The sequence below is a fragment of the Leucoraja erinacea genome, chromosome 16 (genome assembly GCF_028641065.1).
Source record: "Leucoraja erinacea ecotype New England chromosome 16, Leri_hhj_1, whole genome shotgun sequence".
Lineage (NCBI taxonomy): Eukaryota > Metazoa > Chordata > Chondrichthyes > Rajiformes > Rajidae > Leucoraja > Leucoraja erinaceus.
This window is the reverse complement of record NC_073392.1, coordinates 35,665,397-35,688,340: the sequence shown is the minus strand read 5'-3', so window position 1 is coordinate 35,688,340 and position 22,944 is coordinate 35,665,397. Positions and strand designations below refer to the sequence as shown.

Sequence of the window (22,944 nt, the reverse complement as noted above, 5' to 3'; positions counted from 1 at the left end):
CTCGATTCTGAGATTCAGGAGATCGAGATAGACGTCTGACTTTGAAATGCGCGCTCCCTCCAGCAAGTGCTTGGCACTTCTGACAGCACGTTCAGCGAGTCCATTACTCTGTGGATACTCAGGATTGTTCGTGACGTGCTGGAAGTTCCATCGGTCTGCGAAAAGCTGGAACATGTGGCTGGTGAACTGCCGACCATTGTCGGTTCTCAGGCAAACAGGAACACCATAGGTGGAGAAGTGGCTCTTCAGCTTCTTGATGACCATCTCAGACGTGAGGGAGGTCAGTTCGTCAAGTTCAAACCAGTTAGAAAAGGAATCGACCAGAACGAGGTAGTGCTTTCCGCACCATTCGAAAATGTCTGCCGCCAGCGACATCCAGGGCAGTGCTGGTGGCGCTTGTTGCAGAAGGGGCTGCCGCTGCTGATGAGGCGCAAGGTTGTTGCAAGTGGGGCAGGAGGCTATGTGGTCCCGAATGTACTCGGCCATCCCCGGCCAGTAGAACAGACCACGAGCGCGTGCCAGTGTAGAATCAGCCCCTGGGTGACAGCTATGTGTTTCTTTGAAGTATTCATCTCACAGCAACGAGGGTATCACCACCTTGTGACCCTTAACCACAACACGATCCTGTACCACCAGTTCATCACGTACCAGGAAGTACGGCTGTACCTCTGTGGGCGTGTCGGATCGTTTGTCAGGCCAGCCTGTTTTGATGATGGAGGAGAGGGTTTGAAGCGTATCGTCAGTGACAGTGTGCGCGGCCAGGGTACGCAGTTGCTTACTGGGGACAAGGCCAACACCGAGGACCATGAAATCCTCCTGTTCATGGGGGTGTTGTTCGCAAGATGCCCGAGGTGCACGAGAGAGAGTGTCAGCAACATGCACGTCCTTACTCTTCTTGTAGGTAATGGTGAAGTCGTATCCCTGCAGCTGCAGCATCATGCACTGCAAACGAGCTGGCGCGGCATGGAGGGGTTTTTTTCAGGATCGTCACCAGCGGTTGGCGGTCCGTCTCGACTGTGAATGTGTTGCCAAGGACGAAATCATGGAATTTGGTGCAGGCAAAAACGCCAGCCAGCAGTTCCTTTTCAATTTGCGCGTAGTGCTGCTCCGTGTCGGTCATGGTGCGAGAGGCATAGGCGACAGGTAGTAGGGTGCCATCAGCAGATGGTTGCAAGCAGGTAGTAGGGTGCCATCATGGTTGCAAGCAGGCTGCGCCGAGCCCACATTTCGAGGCATCACAGGTTATCGTCACCGGACGTTTCAGGTCGAAAAAAAATCAGGGTCTGTGCACTGGTCAGTCTGGATTATAAGACATCAAAGGCAGTCTGATGTTGCGGGGACCATGACCATGCAGCATCCTTTTTGGTTAGCTGCCGTAGTGTGGAGCATAATTCGCTGAGGTTTGGTATGAACTTTCCGAGATGTTTTCTGGGCATGGTAAACTGTTGCAGGCCTTTCACGTCTGTTGGGGCAGGCATCTCTGCGATGGCAGCAGCTTTCTTCGGATCGGGTTTAAGGCCATCAGGAGTAAAGATGTGGCCGATGTAGGAAACCGCTGGAACCCAGAACTTACACTTGTCAGGATTGAGCTTGAGGTTGATCTTGCGGGCACGCTCCAAGATGAGCGTGAGATTGTGATCGTGTTCTGCTGCGTCTTTGCCATAAACGAGGATATCGTCAACAATGATAGCATAAGGTAGGCCCTCGAATAATTGCTCCATGGTTCTCTGGAAGACTTCACTGGCAGAGTTGATTCCGAATGGCATTCTCAGAAACATGTATCTGCCGAATGGGGTGGCAAATGTGGTGAGGTTTGATGACTTCTTGTCCAGCGGGATCTGCCAGAAAGAGTTCTTTGCATTGAGGACAGAAAGAAAAAAACATCCTCAACAGTCTTCATGGGATGGTGTGGGCGCTTAACGACAGTGTTCAGGTCTTTCGGGTTGATGCACAGACGGATTTCCTTCTTTCCCTTCTTGAATGTGGCAATCATGGTCGAGACCCAGTCGGTGGGCTCACTGACTGCTTCAATTACGCCTATGGAGTCCATGTCCTTCAGCATAGAGTGAATCAACCCGTATAGCAGTGTGTATTTTGTTTTGTATCTTGATTGCTTGTGTTCATTTTGTCCATTTTAATTCTGTGCAACTTCAGCTGCTGCGTGCTCGGCCATTTCACCAGTTCATGCCCTCCCGCAGTCTATTTCAACCTTCCTCTATTTCAACATGGTAACCATTCCAAGATTTGTACCAGCAGCAAACTGAAATTTGTGCTATAAAACCACGTTCACATCAACTGTTTACATTAATAATTGCAGCAATGCCGGGGGAGGACCAATATACATTTGCCGGTCATCCAAAGAATATCTTTTCACCACTTAGCCAACTGTATTACCACACAGTCACTGCCCCTTTAGCTTTCTAGGATTCAAATTCTGAGCTCCAATTTTAAATAAACATTTGGTAGAGCTCACCAAGTTGCATTCAGTATTAGCTCCTTCACCATACAAATGGAAAATTAATTTACATGAACATAGTCACATTTTCTAGGATTCAAAATTTTGCAAAACTTCCATGTTGCCTTGAAGATACAATCAATTAATAAAGCCATCATATTTAAAATGAACAGATTTCAGTTCAAAGTGAAGAATAAACGCTTCATATCAATTACAATAATTCACCGAATATTTAAAAAACAATGCTTTTTGCTAGTTTTCCATCTTCACCTGATAATTTCATTCAACTTAAACAAATGTACTGTGACACAATTTTCAAGACGTTTAATCAAATGCCCACTCTTCTGTAACAGTGATAGCTAGTGTTGATTACCTTAAGCTCCTGTAGCTGATCTGGTTCATAAAGTTTAGGGGATAAAGCCTGTGCAAGGAACGCATCGAGTTCGTGGCGACGAAGGATCCTTACCCCTGGCCACTGCAACAGGTAGCTACAACAGACGTACACAGGCTCGTTCAGTTAATTTTCTAATCAGATCATGTTATTCTAAACTACAGTATTTGGTCTGAAACAGGTAAAATAAAATTTCTTAGGTAAATACTAAAACCATACGAGTTGGCAATTACATATTTCAAACAAAACTATATATGAATGTCTTATCATATCCCAACAAAGCTGCTTATCATTTAAATTTGCATTCAGCTTTTTAGAAAGGGCTATCGGCTGTCACTGCCCAAAAAGGGTAACAATGATCCTTTCAATTCAAAAGACATTTGCTTTTCTTGAAGTGATTGGAAAATATATTCAAGGTGATAAAATAAAGAGATTTAGATACAAATCTAAGAAAGATTGTGATACATATTTTAAACCTAGGAAGCATTTTCACTGCACAATAAAATTAACCAAGGCACTACAATTAACCAAGAACACCTCATAGGAAATTAAAACAAGCAAAAAAAAATTATGTGTAGAATTAAAGATTTGCAGACAATTTAGCCTGCTTTTTGGGAAATTAAAGAGTGACTGAATATCTTATAAAGTTTGACCTAATTAGATAGAAAACATATATTTGTTAATTTGTGAACGATTATACCTGGGAAATACCTTGAATTTTTTGAAGAGGTGACAAAAGTATTGAGTTTAGATGGTAACTACATATTTGGTTTCATTAGAGACACAGCATGGAAAGAGGCCCTTCGGCCCACGTTAACCATTGATCACCCGTTTACACTACTTCCATATTATCCCACTTTCTCACCCACTCCCAACACACTAGAAGCAATTTACAGAGGCCAATTACTCTACAAACTCACACGTCTTTGAGATGTGGGAGAAAACCAGAGCACCCATGGAAAGAATGTGCAAACTCCACATGGACAGTATTCAAGGTCAGGATTGAACCTGGGTCTTTGTCGCTGTGAGGCAGCGGCTCTACCAATTGCACCACTGTGCTGCTCTATATGGATTGTAAAAGATATTTAAAAGAGTCCCACGAAAGAGAATGTTTGCTCAAGCTGAAACATATAATTACAGGGACAAATTACTTACTTGAATAGAGTAAATGGATGATATGGGGGCAATCCAAGAGAGATTCATTGGGCTCATTTCTAGGGGAAGAAGGTTGTCCTGTCATGAGCCGATGAAAAAGTAGGAAAGTAGGTCTTTGAAGTTCAGGTGAATTATGGGTTAACTAATTGAAACTAATGGGAGAACCTTGAACAATGGGACATGGCTCCAAAATAAATAGGTGGTCGTTTTATACTGAGGTGCATAGGAATGTCTTCTCAGACAGTGGCGAATTTCTGAAAATCTTTACCCCAAAGGGGTGTGTAGACTAAATAATTGGAAGAGGTAGTTAATTTAAGGAGGTAAATTAAAAAATAAATAAATAGGGAATTCAGGGCTATGATGAACTAGCGTGGATTTGAGGCCTGAGTCAGGTCAACCATGATCATATTGAACAGAACACAAGCTTGAGCAGCCAGGTGACCTATACATGCCCCGATCTCTTTGTGTTCTTGTGAAAGACAGAAGACAAGAGAAGGGAAAATACAGAGGTGCATAGATTGGCTTGTAATTATCTGGTTAGGTTGCATCTATTCACCAGATTTATAAATAATTTAATAACATGTTCAAGCTTGACAATTCACAAAGATATAGGGTACTGTATATAGTGTAGATGGTTAATATAGTGTTAAAGTACAAGAGATTAAATTAATAGGCCAAAGGATTTCAAGATGGTTAAATGGTTTAGTTTGGATCTAAACGTCTTACTACATGTTATGTAAAGGTAACACAGAATGAAAAAAATCAAGACTACTGAACAAGAGAACTGGATTCCAAGGAGACAGGTTGGGATGGTTAAGAGGTAATAAATGATGCTGCATTTAAAATAAGCCCGTGTAGACCACCACTGGAATACTTTGAGCAGTGAGCTGACACCACATCTTAGGAAATAGATAATGAGTTTGGATGAAAGGAACATTGATTTACCAGAATATCTGGACTCCAAGAGAAAATTATGAGGAGAGATCGTTGGAAATCTGAATAGGGTTATTTATTTGAGGTTTTAAACTTGTCAGGAGAAAGTAGCAAGATAAATGGATGAAAACTATTTATGCTAAAAAATGTGTCTTGCACTGCAGGGCACAGTTTAAAAATTAATAGTAATCTATTGTTAGTGAAGTTGGAAAGGACTTCCACATGCGCGGTTGCTAAATCCAAAGGATGTGTAATTCTGGACATAGAAAACATAATAAAATAGATGCAGGAGTAGGCCATTCAGCCCTTCGAACCAGCACTGCCATTCAATATGATCATGGCTGATCATTTAAAATCAGTATCCCGTTCCTGCTTTTTTCCCCCAAATCCCTTGATTCCTTTAGCCCTAAAGTTACAGTATATCTAACTCTTGAATGGATTGTATACATGGATTTTCAAAACTACATTATTTTCACCAATTGTTTCTTGTGCCAGTGTTACAAATGAACTTACACAATCCAACTTTGATGCTCTTTCTCCATAACTTCAATTTATCAATTTTATAGTTCAATTCTCTATCCAACAATCATATCACTTCAAAAGCAAATTTCAGTGTATTTTTCAATGCAACAGGTATTTGCGGGAAATATTTTGCAGGAATTGCAAACACATCCCAAATCTGTTCACAATTTAAACTTTGTGTTTCCTTAATACTGATTCACCATGCAAAGACATAAAATTCTTAGTTTTGGATTTCCAGTTTCTATACTAGGCATTCAAATATTTTGAAGATATAACTGGCAAGAAAATTAAAACATTTGTGTTATTTTTCCCTAACCCCTCACCTAGGAAAAACTTATGTCATGCTCTGCTCTTACAAATGATTAGCGCCTAATAATCAGTAACCAGAATAATATATAAATATTTTGAATTCATTAATTATTCATAATCCTGCTCATTCAATTATATCTTAGAAATAAACTTCATCAAATTTTGATAGGGAACTTACCGCCATACAAAAATATTGTCTTCAGATTCAGAAAACTTTATTGTCTGTCGTAACAGAAAATCTTGAATGGCATATACAATAGACATATACAAACAATGTGTTTTCATTGACTATTTTCTCCTTTGTGTCTCTTACCGTAACACACAGCAAAGAACTAGAAGATGCGTTGGGACATTTGAGGGATTTAGCATGGCAGGCGTATCTGATCTCATGCAGGCAAGAAATGCCCTCATTCTTCTGTTTTTATCCTCCACTGCTTTTCCCAGCCATAACTTTTTTAAATTGGGACACGTCCACTCTCTAAAAGCAAGCGCTTCTACCAGTTCTGGAGTCTGGGGTGATTTCCCCTTGTAAGCAGCCCATTCCTTCACTAAAACTGGGGGAACTGAAAAAAAAGAAACAAACAGATTTACTTACTGGGGTTATATATTCTATATTTTCTTGTGACAACAACCTGCGTTACTATTATACCATTTATATTTCAAATCACTAGTGGTAATGGTGCTGACATTACTATCACAATTAAGGAAATATGAACTTCCAATTCTCACACGTAGATGTGTGAGACTGTATATACATATTATGCAAAACTGGGTGGCTACATGAGCAGTGTGGAGGGTGCAGCAAGGTTGCAGGTGGGGGGGGGGGGGGGGGGGGGGGGGGGGGGGGAGAGAGATATACCTGAATGAACAAGGGCATGGCAGTTAGAATATAATAGGGAAAAAACCCCAATATTTTGGTAGTGACGAAAACACTAGTTGGAAAGTGGGCTGAAAAATGGCTAAGAGTTCAATGCAGATAAGTGTGAAGTGTGGCATTTTGGGAAGTCAAAGCATGGCAGGACCTTCACGGTGAATGGTGGGGCCCTCTAGACTGTTGCAGAGCAGAGACAATATGTGCAGTATAGTTAGAGGGCATTCAGAAAGTATTAAGACCCCTTCACTTTTTCCACATTTTGTTTCGTTACAGCCTATTTCTAAAATGGATTAAATTCATTTTTGTTAAATCATCAATCAACACACAATACCCCATAATAAAAAAGTAAAAACAAGTGTTTAGAAATGTTTGCAAAGTAATTAAAAACAAACTGAAATCTCATATTTACACAAGTATTCAGACCGTTTACTAAGTACTTTGTTGAGGCACCTTTGACAGCGATTACAGCCTCAAGTATTCTTGGGTATGACGCTACAAGTTTGGCACAGCTGCATTTGGGTAATTTCTCCCATTTTTCTCTGCAGATCCTCTCAAGCTCTGTCAGGTTGGATGGGGAGCATCAATGCACAGCTATTTTAAGGTCTCTCCAGAGATATTCGATTGGGTTCAAGTCCGGGCTCTGGCTGGGCCATTCAAGGACATTCATGCCTTTTGGCAAACTCCAAGCGGGCGGTCATGTGCCTTTTACTGAAGGGTGGTTTCCGTCTGGCCACTCTACCATAAAGGCCTGATTGGAAGTGCTGCAGATATAGTTGTCCTTCTGGAAGGTTCTCCTATCTCCACAGAGGAACTCTGGAGTTCTGTCAGAGTGACCATCGGGTTCTTGGTCACCTCCCTGAACAAGGCCCTTCTCCCCCGATTGCTCAGTTTGGCCAGGCGGCCAGCTCTATGAAGAGTCCTGGTGGTTCAAAGTCCTTCCATTTATGAATGACGAAGGCCACTGTGCTCTTCCAGACCTGCAATGCAGCTAAATATTGTTTTATACCCTTCCCCAGATCTGTGTTTTGACAACAATCAAGTCTCGGAGACCAATTCCTTTGTCTTCATGGCTTGTTTTTTGCTCTGACATGCACTGTCAACTGTGGGACCTTATATAGACAGGTGTGTGCCTTTCCAAATCATGTCCAATCAATTTAATTTACCACTGGTGGACTCCAATCAAGTTGTAGAAACATCTCAAGGATAATCAATGGAAACAGGATGAACCTTAGCTCAATTTGAATACTTATGTAAATGTGATATTTCAGTTATTTCTTTTTAATTACTTTGCAAAAATTTCTAAACATCTGTTTCCACTTCTTCATTCCGGGGTATAGTGTGTAGATTGATGATTAAAAAAAAGAATTTAATCAATTTTAAAATAAGGCTGTAACGTACCAAAATGTGGAATAAGTGAAGGGGTTTGAATACTTTCTGAATGGACTGTATGTAGTTCCCTGAATGTGGCATCACAGGTAGATAGGATAGTAAAGTATAGTAAAGACAGTTTTTGGTACATTGGCCTTCAACAGTCAGCATACTGAGTATCAAGAGTCAAGTCAAGAGAGTCAAGAGTCAATTTAATTGTCATTTGGACCCTGGAGGTCCAAACGAAATGCCGTTTCTGCAGCCATACATTACACACAAATAGACCCCAGACACAACATAATTACATTTAACATAAACATCCATCACATAGCTGTGATGGAAGGCCAAATAAACTTCTCTCTCCACTGCACTCTCCCCCCCCCCCCCCGATGTCAGAGTCAGAGTCAAGTCATAGCCCCCGGCTGGCGATGGCGATTGTCCCGCGGCCATTAAAGCCACGCCGGGTGGTGCGAGGTCGCACACCGGGTCTTGGTGTTAGAGCCCCCGGTGTGCGCTCGCAGAGTCCCGCGGCCATTCCAGCCGCGCGGGGCAGTGGTGTCAGGCCCCGCTCCAGGAGCTCTTCGACCCCGCAACTCGGGCGGGAGAAGTCGCCGCCGCAGAAGCCCCGAAAAGCGGCCTCCCCCCAGGGAGCCGTGGGCTCCCGGCGCCGTCGTCCACAGACCTGTAGAGAGCCTCCGACTCTCCAGCAGCAGCAGCAGCAGCAGCAGCAACAGCATCAGCAGCAGCAGCGCTCCTCCACCGCTCCGGACTCGGCCAGCTCCGCGACGGCAACGGTGAGTCGACACCTGAGTCCCCGGTCTCTTCCTGTTGGAGGCCGCTCCTCGTTGCGGCCTCAACGACGACTGAGACCCGACGAGAAAAGGTCGGGTCTCCAGTGCAGGGAGAGATTCAAAAAGTTTCCCCCCCCCTCCCACCCCACCCTCACCCCCACCCCCCCACACACACACCCCCAACATAAAATAACAAACACGACATAAAAACACAGACAAAAATAATAAAAACGCGGACAGGCTGCAGAGGCCGCTGCTGGCCAGAGCCGTGCCGCCTACCGGTAGAGTATAGAAGTTGGGACATGACGTTATAGTTGTACAAGACCTTGGTGAAGCTATATCAGGAGTATTGTGTTCAGTATTGGTTATCCTGCTATAGAAAGGATGTCAAAGAGTGCATAGAAGATTTACTTAGAACATAATATAGAACAGTACAGCATTGGAACGAGCGCTATGGCTCACAATATTTGCTTTGAACAAGGTGCCAAGTTAAACTGATCTCATCTGCCTGTACATGATATATATCCCTCTATTCCTTGCACATCCATGTGCCTATCTAAAAGTTTCTCCAATGCCACTGTTACATCTGCCTCCATCACCACCCCTGGCAATATGTTCCAGCAGCCTACCATTCTCTGTGTAAAACCCTCCGATGTTCCAGAGAAACCAACCCAGCACAGATCCCCGCAGAACTCCACTGGTAACAGACTTCCAGCTGGAATATCTTCCTTCCACCACAATGAGGATGTTGCCAGGACTCGAGGGCCTGAACAATGTGGAGAGATTGGCAAGCTAGGACTTTACTCCTTGGAGCGCAGGAGGCTGAGTTGCCATCTAATAGAGATGTATAAAATCATGAGGGGAATAAATAGGGTGAATGCAGTCTTTTACCCAGGACAGGGGAATCAAGAGAACATAGGTTTAAGGTGAGAGGGGTTAGATGGTGTTACTCAGAACTAAGATGACAATAAATTTCTCCACACATAGTTTAGTTTAGAGATAGAGCATGGAAACAGGCCCTTCGGCCCACCAAATCCACGCTGATCATCAATAACCAGTTCAGAAGCTAGTGAAGATAGGCAAATTTCTATCTAAGAGGACTATGGAGACTTGGTTGCCAGTATGTTCATGGCTGAAGTTGCTCGATTTTAAGAAGTTGGAGGAATTGAATGATAAATCATCATCTTATTGAATGGCAGAGCAGACAGGAGGAGCTGCATGCAGCCGTCGGATTGATTGTGTGAGTCTATTTCTGTGTTGATGCGGCAGCGAGAGATTTTAACAGAAATTGATTTAGTGGAACAGCCTATTGGGAGCTGGCATGTTGGGACAGAGGCTGTGTGAGGGTGAGGTGCTGTGTGGAGGATAAGTATGAGGCTTTGGCTCATGAGGTTTTGGTGAGGAGGCTGAGCAAAGGGTGATTGGAGGTTTAGTTTAGTTCAGAGATACAGCATGGAAACAGGATGAGATCACCATGCATTCTTCCAAACTCCAATGAGTAAAGGCTAACTTTCCTCAAAAACGACACCTCATCAGCAGAGCCAATCCTGTAAAAATATCATTGCCAACATATTTGTAAACACCAAGGAAGTCAGACAACGTCTGTAGAAAAGGAAAGATAATAGTTAAAATTTCATCCTGAGTTATTTTGTTACATGAATGGTCTTGGACCTGAAATGTTAACTTCCTTTTTCCACACTTGCTGCATTTCTGCGCTTTCTGTTTTCATTTCACATTTCCGGTAGTTTTCTGATTACCATTACCAAACATTTCTTTGAGATTCTCAGACAAAAATGCACACAGGTTTCCAAATGTGGTTTCACCAAAGCGATCAAAGTCAATGTACGACTTGCCTTCCAAACTGCTTGCTGGACATACACGTGCCCTCTGCAGCTCCTAAATCAATATACTAGATCTCTCTGTACACCAACATATACTGTTTTCTTTCCTATTGTGTAGGATGGAACTGCAGATGCTGGTTTAAAACTAAGATAGATACAAAATGTTGGAATAACTCAGCAGGAGAGAAAGAATGGGTGATGTTTCAGGTTGAGACCATTCTTCATACCAGAATGATGCATGGATTAGGGGGTATTAGCTACAGGGAGAGGTCGGACAGACTTGGATTGTTTTATCTGGAATGCCAGAGATTGCAGGGACCCACAATATAAAATCTGAGGCATAGAATGTGCGGCCAGGGGTGATGTTTGAAGCAGATATGTTAGTGATGTTTAAAATGCTTTTGGATTGGCATATAGCAAATGAAGGGATAAAGATTATGAACAGGTAGATAAGTAATAGTCTCGGCATCAGGTTTAGCACAAACATTGTGGGCCGGAGGGCCTGTTCTTGTGCTGAAGTGTTCTATGTTATCTACGTTGTCACCACGCTTCCCCACCTTACTTTTAACCAACAGCACATTTTAACGTTACATTGACTTTTAGCATGCAACTGTGGGTGCTCTATAGATAATTGCAGTATTTCAATGTTAAAAATTGACCAAACTGATGAAAGACCCATTAAACATACTCACTCATATTTATTGCAATGACATTAACTTTATGTAGGTGAAACCAAATGAAAGTTAGCCTACTGATTTGCAGAACCCCTACAGTAAGTCAATAAGTATGTCCCAATAAGATCCAAGAACAGCATTTCATCTCCCATGTCGGCCTATTAGATTCAACAACCAATTTTATAATTTCAGACCAAATGCTCCACAACCTGCCAATTATATTCGATATTTTCTATTTAGTTCAGATATTTTGAAAGTGTTATTTTTCATTTGTGGCGGTCCCTGGGGGATAGGCCACTCCTTGGATCATCCCCCTCGACGATTGAGGGACAGGGGCGTAGGTCTGCCACGGGGTTTACCGGTCGACTCCCCTCCCGAGGGGTAGAGATAAGAGTGTCGGTGTGTGTTCTTGAACTGTTGGAATTAAAAAGCTTCTTTTGAATCCGCCTGGCGTCCGGTCTTTTCCTGACCTTGACCAGGCCACTACACTGGTGACCCCGACTTCGTTCATCACGCGTCGTGATGGATAATAACGCTGTTGCGCTGAAGCTCCCAACTCTATGGACTGAAGAACCCAAAACCTGGTTCCAGCAGGCAGAGGCCCAGTTTGCTGTGCGAGGTATCACGCAGGATGAGACGAAGTACTATTACGTGGTTGGCTCGCTTGACCAACTGACCGCGAGGCGGGTTAAGCCTTTCCTCAGGGCCCCCCCGGTAGCAAACAAATATACTGGCCTTAAAGCATTTCTCATCAGGAGGTTTGGCCTGGGTGATGCCCAGCGGGCAGCTCGCATTTTCAGAATGGACGGCCTGGGCGACCGCCAGCCGTCTGCCCTCCTGGAAGACATGCTCACCCTAATGGGGGACCATGAGCCGTGCTTTCTCTTTAAATATGCCTACCTGCAGCAGCTGCCTCCCGACATTCGCATGCAGCTCGCCAGGGATCCGTTTACCGACATGCTGGCGCTGGGTGAACATGCCGACGAGCTGTGGAATTCTCGCCATCGCAACCTGGAAGCAGTGGACGTCCTTCCCGAGGCGTTTGAAGACTCAGAGCAGGTCGGGACCGCTATCCACCGCGTCTCCACTGCTCCCGGTCGGCCCCCGCGGCAAAATCCGGTGGCCATTACGCATTCAGCAGCAGGCACGTCCTTCCAGCACGGCCAGCCTGCAGTTCAAACCAATGCCAGCAGAGGTCGCTGGCGTACAAACCAGCCAAATCGGCTTGCAGTTTCACCAGACGCCAGCGGAGGTCGCTGGCCCTCAAACCAGCCTGCAGTTCAACCAGACGCCAGCAAAGCTGGTTGGTGTTATTATCATCGCCGCTGGGGAGCTGCAGCCAGGCTTTGTCACCCACCCTGTTCGTTCTCGGGAAACTAAAGGGCCGGTCGTCAGCGATTCCTTCGGCGGCCGGCACGATTCATCGCGTTTTCGCTTGGGATCGCCGCAGTGGGGGACGTTTCCTCGTCGACACTGGTGCGGAAGTGAGTGTTCTGCCTCCCTCCATCACTGACATCCGGGCGGGCAAACAAGGCCCCCTCCTCACCGCGGCAAACGGGAGTGCTATTCGCACCTACGGTTTTCGCACCATTCCCCTCAACTTTGGCCGCAACTCGTTTTCGTGGAGGTTCGTCATTGCAGACGTTTCCCAGCCGGTGCTGGGCGCCGACTTCCTTAGAGCCCATTCACTGCTCGTGGATGTCAAGCGGCGGCGCCTGATGCACGCTGAGTCACGCTGGAGCCAGTCTTCCTCCGTACTGGTGATCCTGTAGTACGCCCTGATGGCCCCCTGTCATCCGTGGATGCGACTTTCGCGCGTATCCTGGCAGATTTTCCTGGCATTCTCGAACATTCCACTCCTCCACCCCGAACCCACTTCCACTCCTCCACCCCGAAGGCACGTCGTCTCGCCCCAGACAAGCTCCGTCTAGCTCGGGAGGAGTTCCGCCAGATGGAGGCGATGGGCATCGTGCGTCCCTCCGATAGCCCATGGGCCTCACCGCTCCACATGGTCCCTAAGAAGGACGGGGGCTGGCGCCCGTGTGGCGATTACCGGCGCCTGAATGATGCGACCGTCGCCGACAGGTATCCGGTCCCGCACATTCAGGACTTCAATGCCCATCTGGCTGGGGCATCCGTATTTTCCAAGGTGGACCTCGTGCGAGGGTACAATCAAATTCCAGTCCGCCCCGACGATATCCCGAAGACGGCCATTATCACACCATTTGGTCTTTTCGAATTTGTGCGGATGCCGTTTGGGTTGAAGAACGCCGCGCAGGCCTTTCAGCGGCTTATGGACTGCGTGTGCCGCGGATTGGACTTTGTTTTTGTGTACCTGGACGACATACTCGTGGCCAGTCGCTCGCGGCAGGAGCACTGCACCCACCTCCGTCAACTGTGTCAGCGCCTCAGCGATTTCGGTTTAACTATAAACGCGTCCAAGTGCTGTTTCGGGGTGACGGCTATCAACTTCCTCGGCCACCGCGTGACTGAACAAGGGGTGGTGCCTCTGCTGACCAGGGTGGACGCTATTCGCAGGTTCCCCCGTCCGACCACAGTTAGGGGCCTGCAGGAATTCGTGGGAATGGTCACTTTCTATCACCGCTTCCTGCCCTCAGCGGCTGCGATCATGCGTCCGCTTTTCAACCTGATTGCTGGTCATCGCAGGGAGGTTGATTGGTCCGTGGAAGCAACAGCGGCATTTGAGAGGGCTAAGCAGGCACTGGCTGAGGCCACAATGCTCGTCCACCCACGAGAGGATGCCACGACCGCCTTGACGGTGGATGCTTCGGAGATTGCGGTTGGGGCAGTGTTAGAGCAGCTCATTGAGGGTTGCTGGCGGCCACTTGCCTTCTTCAGCAGGCATCTCAGTGGACCACAGCGTCGTTACAGCGCCTTCGACCGTGAGCTCCTTGCCCTATATCTCGCCGTACGCCATTTCCGCTATTTTCTGGAGGGGAGACCATTTACTGCATTCACGGACCACAAGCCACTAACCTTCGCGTTCGCCAAGGTATCAGACCCGTGGTCTGCCCGGCAGCAGAGGCAGTTGGCGTATGTGTCCGAGTACACCACCTCCATCCGGTTCGTTGAGGGCAAATTTAACAGGGTGGCCGATGCCTTATCAAGACCTGCAGTCCACGCGGTTCTCCAAGTCGGTGAGGGGATCAACTATTCCGACCTGGCAGCTGCTCAGCTGGTCGACGAGGAGATGGCTGCCTATCGTACAGCAGTTTCGGGCCTGCAGTTGGAGGACGTTGTCTGTGGTCCTGGGGGTACCACGCTGTTGTGCGATGTCTCCTCTGGAGTTCCGCGACCCATCGTCCCGATCGCCTGGCGGCGCAGGGTGTTTGAGGTGCTCCATGGCCTTGCGCATCCCTCCATCAGGGCAACAACGGCCCTGGTAGCCTCCCACTTTATGTGGCACGGGCTGCGGAAGGAGGTTGGACATTGGGCGCGCACTTGCATCCCATGCCAGACCGCCAAGGTGCAACGACACGTGCACGCGCCATTGCAGGAGTTCCCCATTCCTCATAAACGTTTCGACCACATTCACGTGGACATCGTGGGGCCGCTGCCGTCGTCCCAGGGCATGACGTATATATTTACCGTTGTGGACCGCTTCACGCGGTGGCCTGAAGCCATTCCGCTACAGAATTCCACCACAACTACCTGTGCTCGAGCATTGTTGGCGCACTGGATCGCCCGGTTCGGGGTTCCACTGGACATAACATCCGACCGGGGGCCTCAGTTCACGTCAGAGCTGTGGTCGGCCATGGCACGCCTCCTGGGTGTTCGTCTGCACCACACGACAGCGTACCACCCGCAGTCGAACGGCCTAGTGGAACGGTTTCACACCGACAGCTTAAGGGTGCCCTAAGGGCGCGGCTCACTGACCCAGACTGGGTAGACGCTCTACCGTGGGTTTTGCTGGGGATACGCACTGCACCCAAGGAGGACTTGGCCTCCTCCTCCGCTGAGTTGGTGTATGGGTCTCCGTTAACGGTGCCTGGGGAGTTCATCCCGCCGGCACGTGGCCAGGTGGAGCAGCCTTCAGAAGCTCTGCAACGTCTTCGGCAGACGGTGGGCAAGCTGGCGCCGGTGCCCACTTCTCGTCATGGGTCCTTCCGTCCGCACGTTCCCTCTGCTCTGGAGGACTGCCAGTTTGTTTTTCTGTGCAGGGATGCACATCGGACACCTCTACAGCGGCCGTACGAAGGCCCCTTCCGGGTCTTGGAACAGGGCTCGTCGACGTTCGTCCTGGACATGGGGGGTCGGCGGGAGACTGTTTCAGTTGCGCGGTTGAAGCCAGCACATATCGATATCGATCGGCCAGCGCTGGTAGCACTGCCCCGTAAGCGAGGGCGACCTCTGTCTAGGGTACCTCCTCCTTTGGTTACTTCGTACCCCGCACTTGTTGATCAGGCGCCTGTTCCGGGTCCGAGCGTAGTGTGCGCCGGGTCTGGCCGTCGTGTACGCCGTCCTGTCCGTTTCGTACCTCGGGTACTTGGGGGGGGTCCTGTGGCAGTCCCTGGGGGGTAGGCCACTCCTTGGATCATCCCCCTCGACGATTGAGGGACAGGGGCGTAGGTCTGCCACGGGGTTTACCGGTCGACTCCCGAGGGGTAGAGATAAGAGTGTCGGTGTGTGTTCTTGAACTGTTGGAATTAAAAAGCTTCTTTTGAATCCGCCTGGCGTCCGGTCTTTTCCTGACCTTGACCAGGCCACTACACATTTTACAATTAATACTATTGCCTGTCCTTAGCCAATTATCTAATGATGCTATTAATGCTATAGTATTAATTGTAAAATGTGTAGTGGCCTGGTCAAGGTCAGGAAAAGACCGGACGCCAGGCGGATTCAAAAGAAGCTTTTGATGCTATTGTTATCTGCAGCCAATCACCTTTTAAAAAATGTTTAATAAAGAACTGCAGATGCCGGAAAAATCGAAGGTAGACAAAAATGCTGCAGAAACTCAGCGGGTGAGGCAGCATCTATGGAGTGAAGGAAATTCGGGTCGAGACCTTTCTTCAGACTGATGTGGGGGTGGGGGGGCAGGAAGAAGAAAGGAAGAGGCGGAGACAGTGGGCTGTGGGAGAGCTGGGAAGGGGAAGGAGGGAGAAAGCAAGGACTACCTGAAATTGGAGGTCAATGGTATTTTATCAAAAGCTCTTTGAAAATCCACATATACTTTTGCAAATCATTTCCACTTAACTACCCCGCTAGTTGCATGCACAGAAAATCACTTTCTCTAACGCAATTTTCCCCTCATAAAAGTTTATTACCGAGTTACGATTCCTTACGATATCTTTAATGTGTAGGAAGGAACTGCAGATGCAGGTTTAAACCAAAGATAGTCACAAAAAGTTGGGAGTAACTCAGTGGGACAGACAGCATCTCTGGAGAGAAGGAATGAGTGAGATGTTTGGGTCGAGGCGACATCTTTAATGAATTGTCTATTACACAATTCTTCCTTTTTTCCCCTCAATTTTTTGTACACGTGTAAATTCTTGTGATTACATTTATACCACAAATTTCTTCTGCATTTACATCAGTTTGCACTCAGGAACTCCTGCTGTGAAATTCCTGCTGTGAATAACACCTCATTGAACTACCTCTTATTTACTTATTTACCTTTCATTCAAATAAACTCCTGTGCTCATATGACAACTTCTCAAATGACCAACATTGATGCAATTTTCAATACCAATTTTTATAATTTTTTACCACTTTACACATTAAATACAATTATCTTACATCTCATAAGAATTATTATTTCTGTGCATAATGCTAATCACCCAAAATAAATACTGATATATCCATGTTCTCTATAATTCAAAATTACATTGTTTTCATATTCTAATTTATTTCAATGTCCTGCAAACTGATCTGCATTTGCACTCAACTTCTTGATTTGTATTTATTTGCTTGATTAAGATACTCCCAGCATAAATGTTTAAACTGCTAATACCCAGCAGAAAATCACTTACTTTCAGAAGGGAATCTATTTTTTCTTAGTGCAAGTCTTTCAGCCTTTTTCCTAGCTTCAGCCAGGCTAAAGAGGACTCCATATACACACTGCCGTATTGGCCTATACAGCAAAGCAGCAGGAGGCAAATCCTTATTGGCTTCATCTTCTATGCTAATGGAGATCTTAATCTCACCCTATAATTAAAAAGAACAAAGTATGCATCATTATACAGTATTCATTACTTCCGTAGAACTTTTTTCTGTTCTTCCCATCCAACCCACCAGCTTTTACCACTCCTGTATCTTTTTATTTCTTTGAACTTGCTCACAGTTAAATCTGCAATTACCTGGTTCTAATGAAAGGTCACAAATCCAAAATGTTAATTGCCTTTTGAGTTGCTGCCAGCAATTTATGCTCGTGTTCATCAGTAGTAACGTTAATACTAAAATAGTATTATAGTAAATAGTAAAATAGTACTTCTATTTTGTAAATAAATAAAATCAATACATTAAAAACTTGATTCACATTGAATGACAGTGGAAACCTCAGACATTAAGCTCCAGCGTTTCCTACAAGACCAAAGTTGACATTACATAATTCCGCAATATAACTGTTAATTATGTCAAGATGCATTTCTTTTCTCTGCAAATACCACCCACAATAGCTTCAAGAAAGCAATTCCACAATTTTGACCCAGTGATGGAAGATACCCACCTCTCAGTGTTATAGGTCAATAAACTGTAATATTAACAATGTTTTTTCTCTCTGGAGATGTTATTGACCTGCTGAGTATTTCCAGCATTCTCCATTTTATTTTCAATTTCCAGCACCGTACAATTCTAACATTACTTCTTTCTTCCCCCACCCCCTCACACCTCCGTTTCCACTCATCTCTTTCTGTTCATATCTTCTCTGGATAGATCTGCTTTTTTCAATTAAGGATATAAAGCAATGCTGTTCCAACCAGGCTTGTGAGACACTTGGCATGTATTTTAGGAGGCTGGTGCCCCAGATTGATATGAGTCATGTGCAAGAAAGGAACTGCAGATGCTGGTTTAAACCGAAGATAGACACACAAAGCTGGAGTAACTCAGCAGGACAGGCAGCATTTCTGGAGAGAAGGAATGGGTGATGTTTCAGGTCGAGACCATTATTCAAACTGAAGAAGGGTCTCGACCCAAAACGTCACCCATTCCTTCTCTCCAGAGATGCTGCCTGTCCTGTTGAGTTTACTCCAGCCTTTGGTGTCCATCTTTGATATATGTCATAAGGGGAATAGTTAGACAACAACCTAATGTAGGTAGCATATTGTAAACATGAATGTTAGGTTACATTTCAGAACACTCCATCATCTTTTCTCAGTGCATTCTGTGGACAGATTTGCTTGAACTGGCAGTAATAATTGACTGTAATTCTTAGTTTTGGTTCATAACCATACAAAATGCCTTGCTTAGACACAAAGTGCACACAAGTAACTCAGCAGGTCAGGCAGCATCTCTGGAGCAAAAGGATGAACGATGTTTCGGGTCAGAATTATTTTTCAAACATAAGCGAGGAGACCACATACTGATTACTATTAAACACCTTCCCTCCGCTGATTCTTCACTTCTAACACCATTTTGAAGAATAATACTGATAGCAGAAGTGTTAGGGGAAAGTTTAATGTCCATTTTTAACAGTGGTTTAGGTCAGGGCATAATAAGCTGTATGATGGGCCTTTTGAGTTGTTAAGACGTAAACTTTATTTGGGCTCACCAATCTACATGCCACTGAAGCATCGGCCCAGATACCAAGGCATTCTTCTTATTGTGGATATCCTCGTTAGTGCAGTACTTCAATACTTCAGACCCTTATAGACTGAAAAGGGTGAATATATTATGGGGAACAAGGAAATGGCAGATGGGTTGAACAGGTACTTTGGATCCTTGTTCACCAAGGAGAACACACACAATCTTTCTGATGTACTAGTGACCAGATGATCTGTGGTTCTTAGTTCTTCTTGGTTTCTTGGTCCTCCAAAATATTCCAAATTAATTTAAACTGGAGGTGGTGAAGGGAGGGCTTAAGCCAGAAAGGGTTATTGGGAAGAAAGAGCTACTTTAAATTTAGTTGCATCTGGTTGGGTAACTATAGTTGGGTGGAGATTATTCCATGCTTTAATTGTGCGGGGGAAGACAAATTGCTGTATGGTGATGGAGGAACTGAAGGAAATCCACATTAGGCAGGAAATGGTGTTGGGTAGACTGATGGGATCTGAAGGCTGATAAATCCCCAGGGCCTGGTGGTCTGCATCCCAGGGTACTTAAGGAAGTGGCTCTAGAAATCGTGGACCCATTGGTGTTCATTTTCCAATGTTCTATAGGTTCAGGATCAGTTCCTGTGGATTGGAGGGTAGCTCATGTCATCCCACTTTTTTAGAGAGGCAAGAGAGAGAAAACAGGGAATTATGGACCCATATAATTATGGAATTATAGCCTGACATCGGTGGTGGGGAAGATACTGGAGTCAATCATAAAAGATTAAATAGCGACACATTTGGATAGCAGTAACAGGATTGGTCCAAGTCAGCATGGATTTACAAAGGGGAAATCATGCTTGACTAATCTTCTGGAAATTTTTGAGGATGTAACTAGGAAAGTGGACAAGGGAGAGCCAGTGGATGTAGTGTACCTGGACTTTCAAAAAGCATTTGATAAGGTCCCACATCGGAGATTAGTGGGCAAAATTAGCGCATATGGTATTGGGGGTAGAGTGCTGACATGGACAGAAAATTGGTTTGCAGAGAGGAAACAAAGAGTAGGGATTAACGGGTCCCTTCCAGAATGGCAGGCAGTGACTAGTGGGGTACCGCAAGGCTCGAGGCTGGGACCGCAGCTATTTACAATATTCAATATACAAAATGCTCCTAGGATTAAGGTGTTCCAAACCAGGGCATCGGAGATGTCCTCATTCTTTAGGGAACGGGGGGTTCCCCTCTTCGACTATAGATGAGGCACTCACTCTTCTATATCCCGTAGCTCTGCTCTCACTACCTAACCCCCACTCGTAACAAGGGCAGAGTCCCCCTTGTCCTCACCTTTCACCCTACCAGCCGTCACATACAACAGATAATCCTCAGACATTTTCGCCACCTCCAACGGGATCCCACCACTGGCCATATCTTCCCATCTCCTCCCCTATCGGCTTTCCGCAGAGACTGCTCCCTCCGTAATTCCCTGGTCAATTTGTCCCTTCCCACCCAAACTCCCTGGTACTTTCCTTACAACCACAGGAAATGCTACACTTGCTTTACCTCCCCCCTTGACTCCATCCAAGAACCCAAGCAGTCTTTCCAGGTGAGGCAGAGGTTCACCTGCACCTCCTTCAACCTCATCTATCGCATCCGCCGCTCTAGGTATCAACTGCTCTACATCGGTGAGACCAAGCGCAGGCTTGGCGATCGTTTTGCCTAACGCATTAACCAACCTGATCTCCTGGTGGCTCAGCACTTCAACTCCCCCTCCCATTCCGAATCTGACCTTTCTGTCCTGGGACTCCTCCATGGCCAGAGTGAGTCCCACCACAAATTGGAGGAGCAGCTCCTCATATCTCACTTGGGTAGTTTACACCCAGTGGTATGAACATTGACTTCTACAATTTCAGGTAGTCCCTGCTTTCTCCTTCTTTCCCCTTCCCAGCTCTCCCACAGCCCACTGTCCCCGCCTCTTCCTTTCTTCTTCCCGCCCTCCCCACCCCCACATCAGTCTGAAGAAGGGCCTCAACTCGAAACGTCACCTATTCCTTCACTCCATAGATGCTGCCTCACCCGCTGAGTTTCTCCAGCATTTTTGTCTACCGTTACAATATACATCAATGATTTAGTAACACTTAGTAAGGATTCAAAGTAACATTAGCAAATTTATAGATGACACAAAGCTGGGTGGCAGTGTGGACTGTGAGGAGGATGCTATGATAATGCAGGGTGACTTGTACAGGTTGGGTGAGTGGGCAGATGCAGTTTAATGTGGATAAATGTGAGGTTATTCACTTTGGTAGCAAAAACAGGAAGGCAGATTATTATCTAAACGGTGTCAAGTTGGGAAAAGGGGAAGTACAACAATATCTGGGGGTCCTAGTTCATCAGTCAATGAAAGTAAGCATGCAGGTACAGCAGGCAGTGAAGAAAGTGAATGGCATGTTGGCCTTCATAACACGAGGAGTTGCATATAGGAGCAAATAGGTCCTTCTGCAGTTGTACAGGACCCTAGTGAGACCACACCTGGAGTATTGTGTGCAGTTTTGGTCCCCTAATTTGAGGAAGGACATTCTTGCTATTGAGGGAGTGCAGCGTAGGTTCACAAGGTTAATTCCTGGGATGGCGGGACTGTCATATGCTGAGAGAATGGAGAGGCTGGGCTTGTATACTCTGGAATTTAGAAGGATGAGAGGGTATCTTATTAAAACATATTAATGGTTTGGACACGCTAGAGGCAGGAAACATGTTCCCGATGTTGGGGGAGGCCAGAACTAGGGGCCACAGTTTAAAAATAAGGGGCAAGGGATTTAGAACAGAGATGATGAAACACCTCTTCACACAGAGTTGTGAGTGTGGAATTCTCTGCCTCAAAGGGCAGATACTTTCAAGAGAGAGCTTGATAGGGCTCTTATAGATAGCGGAGTCATGGAATATGGGGAGAAGGCAGTAACGGGGTACTGATTGTGGATGATCAGCCATGATTACATCGAATGACGGTGCTGGCACGAAGGGCCGAATGGCCTACTCCTGCACCTATTGTCTATTTCAAAACTACCTCATCAAATCAATACTCCTTAGCCCTACCACGGCCCCAGTGTGAATGATCCCAGATAATGAAACAATACTAAGTGTCAATACTAAGATCATTCCTATCGTCAGTAAAGCCCAATGATCATTCCAATCGTCAGCGAAGCCCTGCACGACTGCAAACGACAAAGATAAAGAGTTGACATCCACATTCAGACACGAGTTGGGATGAGTAATCCAGCTCAAATTTCCTGCTCTAGTTTACACTCTCACAGTGCCCTCCATAATGTTTGGGACAAGGACCCATCATTTATTTATTTGCCTCTGTATTCCACAATTTGAGATTTGTAATAGAAAAAAATTGCATGTGGCTAAAGTGCACATTGTCAGATTTTATTAAAGGCTATGTTTATACATTTTGGTTACATTACACAGCAATGTCATGTAAATGAAAGTAGTCATGTTTAGTATTTTGTTGCATATCTTTTGCATGCAATGACTGCTTTTGAAGTCTGCGATTCATGGACATCACCAGTTGCTGGGTGTCTTCTCTGGTGATGCTATGCCAGGCCTGTATTGCAGCCATCTTTAGTTTATGCTTGTTTTGGGGCCTAGTCCCCTTCAGTTTTCTCTTTGGCATATAAAAGGCATTCTCAATTAGGTTCAGATTGGGTGGTTGACTCGGCCACTCAAAAATTGACAATTTTTTAGCTTTGAAAAACTTCTTTGTTGCCTTAGCATTATGTTTGGGATCATGGTCTTGCTGTAGAATGAACCGCTGGCCAATGAGTTTTGAGGCATTTGTTTGATGTGTCTACACACTTCAGAATTCATTATGCTAATACCATCAGCAATTGTATCATCAATGAAGATAAGTGAGCCAGTATCTTCAGCAGCC

General features: G+C 45.7%; 1 protein-coding gene across 2 annotated transcripts in view; it reads right to left on the bottom strand.

Annotated features, from left to right (window-relative positions):
- The window catches only part of LOC129704808 (constitutive coactivator of PPAR-gamma-like protein 1 homolog), a 130,461-nt gene that overhangs the window by 26,595 nt on the left and 80,922 nt on the right, over nucleotides 1–22,944 (bottom strand). For both annotated transcript variants that reach the window (XM_055648166.1, XM_055648167.1), the window contains 3 exons: nucleotides 17,304–17,478; nucleotides 6,079–6,328; nucleotides 2,829–2,943 (listed from right to left, as the gene is read on the bottom strand). In XM_055648166.1, coding sequence (XP_055504141.1) covers nucleotides 2,829–2,943; nucleotides 6,079–6,328; nucleotides 17,304–17,478 — 540 coding nt within the window. The remainder of the gene's footprint in view (nucleotides 1–2,828; nucleotides 2,944–6,078; nucleotides 6,329–17,303; nucleotides 17,479–22,944) is intronic.